General features: G+C 35.6%; 1 protein-coding gene across 1 annotated transcript in view; it reads right to left on the bottom strand.

The window, feature by feature from the left end:
* Positions 1-369: 369 nt before the first annotated feature.
* Positions 370-7975, bottom strand: part of lace (serine palmitoyltransferase long chain base subunit) — a 59388-nt gene continuing 51782 nt past the window's right edge. The window contains exon 12 of the mRNA XM_067133130.1: positions 370-6063. Coding sequence (XP_066989231.1) covers positions 5977-6063 — 87 coding nt within the window. The 3' untranslated portion in view covers positions 370-5976. The remainder of the gene's footprint in view (positions 6064-7975) is intronic.

Genomic DNA, 7975 nt, shown 5'->3' with positions numbered 1-7975 from the left:
GTATTCGCGGATTTCTCGGTGGAACGTATCTACCCATGATTCGCGGAGAATTCGCCCATTCACGGTAATTTTCACTGAGAAATATTCACTATTTACTATATTTTCATGACTAAATGCACTTTTTGTGATAAAACTATTAAAATACTCAAGTATAAGCATTTTCAAAGGGTTTTTCTTGTGTTTTAACTATCAAAATAGGCAGTTCTAAGTGTTTTTAAAGGGGTTTTAAGTATTCGATGATTTTAGCTATTTGCGGGGGGGGGGGGGTTGTTTGCTTACACATCCCACGCAAATACGGGGGTTTGCTTTACTGTATGTAAACTGGTCAGATGAATATAATACAATTATTCTGAATGAATAACACATCCCTTTTACATTTATTCATTTTCTTTAATATTAATTCCAATAAGAATAATAATTTAACAACAAATATTACAACAGCACTTCAGTGTTTCAGTTAAACAGTACAGTATTAATGTGGGCAATCTCTTATATCTCTTATATTTATTAGCTGTTTGTGCACAATGGACAGTAATACAGTACTGTATATCCTAATAATATCTATATATCTCTCTCAGTAAGCAAATGCTACAACATATACATATATTAAAAATACATTTTCATAACTGACATATTAATAAAACATGTTGATCAAATCCTTCAAAAAAATATAGTGTTGTTGGCCAAGAGACAAACTCCTGCCGATGATCTTACGAAGCCTAAATCTATGCAAGTTTTCCTTTGCATAATCATTCGAGATATTCCCAGGGTTTTCATGGGACGTTTTGTAAACTTTTAAATACTGTACAGTAATGTTGCAAAAATAGAGTAAACTTCATCACGTATTGGGTGTTGACTGGTCACAAGGTATCAAACTACACTCCTCCTACGAAGCTATGCACATCACACCTCTGTAATGCTTTCTAATACTTCAAAACTAATTCAACCTTATCAACTTAAACTGCAGAAGCTATACTGAACAATCAAAAGTGATGCAATTCAATGACAAAGTACCAAAATAATGTCTACAACTGAAAAATACACCTCTTTCCAGCAAATACTATCTAGAAATACAGTGATTCTACCATAAACGGTACTAAGACAAAAATGGCAGTTAGGCAGGTAATTATACTCACCATCATATCATACATACATACAATCAAACTAGTGTCTTAACCTTAACATTAAACTAGAATGAAAGAGGCATCTGTAACAAATCTAATAATTTATACAGTACTAATAAAGCGTTCGTATTACACAAATCCATAAGGAACTTTTTCTTTAAAGTACATAAGACCATTATTCATGAGAATACAAAGTTGCAGCATATACAAAAACTGCTTTCATAGAGAAATTCATCAATGGAATGAACTAACAACAGTCACTCTCATTAGACAAGATAATAACAAAAAAAAAACAGACTTGTATCTGAAATTCTACTCTAAAGAAAAATCTACCACAAAACTGAATTAAAGTGACACTATACACTAGTACCATGAACCAATCATGTTCTGCTAAAAGAAAGACATCCATTGAACTCTCAAGAGAATAAGGCAAAGTACATGCAGTACTCAAGTAAACAAATGATCTTTACAATGTAAAAGTTGCAAAATATACACTACTACTTCATCATATTCACAGATCTGGGCTGATCATGAAATAGCACAGGAAAATGATGACTTCATTGTGACAAGCTTTGGAACAAAAAAAAAAAAAAATTACTAGTCACCACAATCTAAACCACACATCATAACTGTATAAGAAACTGACCATCAGAAACATTTCTAAACAACCTGATTGATGCAAAAGAATCAAATATTCCCATTTCAATCCATCACCACACACACTGCATCTTAACCCAAAGAAAAATAAGTTTGCCTAGACAAATGTCTTTTTATTTGTTAAATACAAAAGGAGTAGTACAGTAACTACTGAGCTTCCGTAACTCTTATTAGTAAGGTGCAAGGGGTCCGTGCTAAGAGTCTTCTAGCACACCTGCTGTGCGTTACTCAAATTTATCTCATATTTTTACCATTCATTCAAAAAGCACTACTATATTAGCATGGTGATAATGATAAGGTGCCCACTAGATGAAAATGGTTATAAATTCTACTGATGAATGAATACCAGACATCGGAAGCTCTCATGAACTTCACTCTTATAATGAATGAATGAAAAAGCTGACAGATGTTTTAATGTTATAAAATGTGCTAATGCATGAGATAAGAACAAAAAGATGTGAAGTCCCCAAAGAAATGTATTCAAGTAATTTACTTGATGTCACCTTGCCTAAAATTCAACATTAACATTTCTGGAATAAAGATCAAGATGAAATGGTTACCACAATATCAATCCTAATTTTCCTGATGTTTAACAGCACCCTCAACGACCGGTAGAACGTCCAGAAAGATGTTCAATTACACACTCGACCACTTCCTCTTGAAAAAACATTGAATCACATACTGCACACTACTAGTTCCATTCATCTTCTGAAAAACTCAGTATTCCAAGAGATGTGGCAGCAGTCCGCTTGACTAACTACAAGTGAACTAAAATAAAATCAGAAAACTCATATGATATGTTTTGTACAGAGTCCCACCTAAAAATCATTAGAAATTTAATTCTCCTTAAAAATTAGTTCATTCAAGGCGAGGTTTACAGCACACCATAGAAAATGTAAGGTTTTACAGCAGGCACTATTGCTATTTATACTATGCATAGTTAGGGAAGGGTTCCAGCAAGAGAAGCATACGGCGAGTAAAATGGTAAGATAATGCGCTCCTTTCAAACATATACAGTAATTTGTGAACTGCAGCAAATTTTGTACAAAAAAGTTGACTTGTACCGAATTTCTAGTCAAGCACAGAAACAATTTTTACACCTTAAACTGAAGAGCCAAAAGCCGACAATACGAAGGTATTGCGATAAACGAAGCATACAAATTCTCCACAGTTTTCATGACAAGGACCACCCGCTACACAACACTACGTTCAGGTACCTTCTAGTAAATTAGGCAAACAATTCTTCCTGAATGTGACTCTCCTACACACCAAACAAATTCAGAACATCACCTAGCAAATACCCTTCCAGACTGGATGACAGATAACAAAGAACACTTCTGGGAAATGCTTTTGTAACTTGAACACTGGATTGTGCGACTGCTAAAAAGAAGAAACTATGCACAGATTATGTATGAAGTAAATTTACAAAGGCCTTTGGAAACACAATTTGCCAAGTTACTTAACAAGACTAGAGTTTCCATCACAGGTGACTTGAATGTACAAATAAAACCTATGACAATATTGCATAATTCTGTACATTGTATTACAAGTAAACTAAAAATGACAGCAATTTGTCAGATCTGACACCAATATTATGCATTACAAGTGCACAATGGAACTACAAGTGCTCCCTGGGTTCCAATGGACTGTTGTAAAATAATGCAACTCTGAAATGGCAACAATACACATTCAGCAAAAACTGTAATCAGAATTTTAAATTCCAATTTTTTCCTGGGCAAGTGATATGTGGTGTGACACCCTCTCGCAAATGCTGAGCATCCAGGCAGCAGCAGCATAAGCACCGTCAGTCTCCTATGTGGCTGCTAGTGTACACCACATACCTGATAGTCTACAGTGCTCCGTGTCACTTTTATTTTTTTACATACCCTCCTGTATCTATGATGTGTTTTCAAGCATCATTATGTCTACAAAATGCCCATTTGTCTCTCCTGCTACTGATGAGATGAGTAGGAAGAAAATCCCAAGAAGAGAAAGTTAAAATAATCACCATGCAATCAACGATCTCAAGCATCTTAAAGGAGAAGAGAATTAGTGATGCTGTAAACTCTTCAGCATCTGTATAAAATCTAATCATCACCAAGAAAAGACCCAGGTCAATCAATGAGATGGAGAAATTACCTGTTACATCGATGCAAGATTAGATATAGAAGAGTATATATGTCGCTTAACCTACTGACATTCCAGGCTAAGCAAGAAGTCTTTTTATAACTCTTGACGAGTGCACCAACGATCCCACACTTGCACAACAGTCTACAGCAAGTAAGGATGCTCTTGAATGCTACAAATATAAAACAAAAATAAAAACAAACTTTCCAGTTTCAACTTGATATTTCCTGAAGAAACCTCTCAATGGCCCAGTGCCATCAACAAGTACTGATGCCCCAGTGCCTTCTACAACTCTCTTCAGGAAAGAAACTGATATCCCTGTTGCTGCTGCAACTCCAACATCCTCATCATCAAACATATAATTTTATCATGTAATTCTTCAAAAACTCTTCATGCCCTGTGTGCTTTCATCTGTGTTTTAATGGTGGGTACCCATACAAGCAATGTTTTTTAATTTTCAGTAGATTATTCGGTAAAATTCACAAGATACTCCACACTCTTTATTATTAAATAAGTTTCTTAATGATTCTGCCCAACTGTAGGTTAATGGAAGTGTTCTAGGCATATTTAAGGTAGGCTAGGCTGGCTATTACGTTCATTAGGAGTATCACAATGCACTTTTGATTTACAATATTTTTGCCTTACGATAGGTTTCTCTGAATGTAACCCCATCATAACTCAGGGAGTATCTGTACTGTCAAGAACTATTGCTATGTGCTGATTCAATCATTTATATATCACTTTCAAGGCTGATGAATTATTATTAGCCATATAATATCCTTCCACAGATACTTTACACATTGTACATTATTGTGCTAACTTCCAAGAGTAGTTCCATAACCACACAAGTAATTTTCAAGAAGCAAGATAGTAACAGGATCTTCAGTAACATGCCCCACACACACTACAACATAAATGCAAGTCCAGTATGTGTAATCCTCCACCTGCTTTCCTACTTTGTGCACATTTTATGCATTTAAATATTTATTTCCTGACCAAGCACTACACAGTAGCAACTAATGAGGACCCCGTGTGCAAACTTACACAAAACTGAATGAAAAATGAGTATAAGTCAAGAAAGATGATCAAAATGGTACAGCATAACAGCAATTACAGAAGAAACTTATAAAACCCAAGATTTCTACCAAAGGACACATCGCAGCAGAATTTCACAGCAAATATCAATTGCTCTTTCTTCCAAGAACACTTCAAAACACATAACCAAAGAAGATACAGTCTTTTGTTATTGTGATATTCATGCATAAACTCTGAGTACAAAAATGAGAATCTTAAGAATTTTAGGTATTTTTTCCCTAGAGAATCTAATTACAGGCAGTTCCCGGGTTATGAAGGGCTCGGCTTACGAAGTTTCAAGCTTATGACATTCTTCAAATAAAGTCATCAAAAATTATTTCCCAGGTTACAACGCATGTTCTGGGTTTACGATGCAGGTGAGCCGATCCAACGGAAGAAATATGTCTCCAAAAAGGGCAGGAAGGTCAAAATTTGGAAGTTTTTTATGAAAAACTCAATCAAAATGCAGTTTATGTTGTTCACAAGACACCCAAATGATAAAAAATAAGGTTTTCTCATGATTTTCGATGATATTTTGGGTTAGGAAAGTTTTAGGCTTATGACACAGCGTCGGAACGGAACCCCCTTCTTAAACCAGGGACTGCCTGTACAACTGTTCTTATATCGCATTACATCAACTACAATTCCAACATATATACTCAGCATCCATTTATACATATATAACCTCCAGCAAAAACTTTTAAAAAATTCACAAACCAGTAGAGAAAACTCAAGTATACTACAGCTGTTAAACCATCTTTGGATCAATATTGCCAGTAGAACATCCAAAAATTCTACTTAAACTTCCTAACCCAGTGATACTGAAAAAAATACGACAAAGAAAACAGTCTTACAATAATTTACTTCAACAACGGCACTAGTAAGTCCTTTTCAGAATTCTAAGACAATGAAGTAGATACAATTTATAATCCATAAAAAAATATTCTTGCACCCAGGGACATCCTTATCTTCAACCTATACTGCAGATGTTTCCTTACCATTCAATGTTTTCATTACTTTTTGGAATACTGGAGTAGTGGGCACAGCACATGTGGCCTACCTCATCAACCTCCTCCAGGATCTGAAATAAATTAAGTTTACAATTGTGCTTTAAAAAATCAGCAGCTGTGAATTGTCACTTTTATCAAAAGGGGTATGGTCACCGAATCACATCAGTACGCTCAAATTAGGCTTGTGCAAGGATTTTACTCTAAAGGGTGATAACTTGATCACGATTAAGTTAAAAGAGTAGAACATCCACATGAGAAGAGATCAAAAGGAACTGGTGAAAAGTACATGGCATCAAAGAGGTGCTATAAAGAAGCTTGAGGGCCATCTACAACTCTCTCAAAAGTGTTCCAGAACTAAAACTAAGAGGTCTCAGTAGTGTCCTCTTAGTCCCAGCTGCATCTCTTCTCACTTTCATCCAATTCCTTTGGTCTCTTCCCACATGGCTCTCTGACTTCTTTATCTCGATCCAATTTTCAACTCTCATTCAAGTAGGAAGCCTTGTGATGAGTTCTGCCCATAAAAAAATGTGAAGCTTAATTTTTTAAAATACTTTATAAGAATGCATGTAATGGTATAATCGGCCCCCAGTATTTGCGAGGATGCATACCACTACCCACCCCCTCGAGAATAGCTAAAATTTGCGAATACTTAAAACCCCCTCTAAAAATGCTTGTAACTGCTTATTTTGATAGTTCAAAACACAAGAAAACCCTCTAAAATGGTATGAAAATACAGTAATTTGTGAATATTTCTCTTTGAAAAATACCACAAATAGGTGAATTTTCCACGAATAATGTGTACAGTATAATGTTCCACAGAGAAATCCACAAATAGGTGAAGCCGCAAATTCGGAAACATGGATATTGTCCTCACCATCTGTATTTCTCTGAAAGCATGTTTTCATGTGCATTTTTACCATTATATCAAGATTTACTGCACAGTTTTGTCCTGACCTTTCATAAATTTTATTGTTCTTCACAGCCTTCACAATGTAAATATAGTGTCATTTCTAACTTAATAACCAGCTTGGGGGTAGGGGTTGCCTCTTCCAGTAAGTAACAAAACTCTCTAAGTAACAGAGACTAAGTAACAAAATCCTCTAAGTAACAGAGACTAAGACTGGTATATAACCTGAACAATAGGGTATCCTGAGGCCAACTCTCACAGCATAATCTGGTGCAATTCCATATAAAATATCTAAAAGCCTATCATGACCTGTATTGTGTAACTATCACTCATTCAAGGTATTAATTTGTTTATTCAAATTAGGAGATACATCTGCAAAATGAATTACTGTATTCCTGACAGTATGTGTAACTGTACCTACTTATGCTTAAAAGATGTATTAAGTACTGTATTCAAAACCCATACAATATAAATACAACAAACACATCTTTTTTAAACATAATTAACCCAATTTCTTCTCAATAAAAAATTGAGAGAGAGAGAGAGAGAGAGAGAGAGAGAGAGAGAGAGATTCATTTATCCTAGCATGACATACATGTACATATCCTGTACCAATGTACATATACTGGAATTGGAATATAAAATTTAGGCCAAAGGCCAAGTGCTTGGACCTATGGGGTCATTCAGCGCTGAAATGGAAGTTGACAGGAGAAGGTTTGAAAGGTGCAACAGGAGGAAAACCTTGCAGTTGCACTACGAAACAATTGTTAGGAGAGGGTGGAAAATAAGATGGAAGAAAGACCATATGAATGGAGGTAGAGTAAAAGGAATGAGAGAGGTTGCAGCTAGGGGCCAACAGGACCCTACAAAGAACCTTAAGTAATGCCTACAGTGAACTGCGTGAGGTGCACTGATGGCACTAGCCCCTTATGGGGCAAAACATGGTGGCTGCCTCTACACCAGGATTTACCTACACTTGGGATTTTCAAAAAGATGATCATCACTGGCTTATCTACACTATGTCAATTTCTACATAATATCAAAGCACAGTTGATCCCCGCCTCTTTGGCAGGTAT

This window comes from Macrobrachium rosenbergii, chromosome 33 (assembly GCF_040412425.1).
Source record: "Macrobrachium rosenbergii isolate ZJJX-2024 chromosome 33, ASM4041242v1, whole genome shotgun sequence".
Lineage (NCBI taxonomy): Eukaryota > Metazoa > Arthropoda > Malacostraca > Decapoda > Palaemonidae > Macrobrachium > Macrobrachium rosenbergii.
Note: the sequence above shows the minus strand (reverse complement) of the source record. Positions and strands in the feature narration are given on the sequence as shown.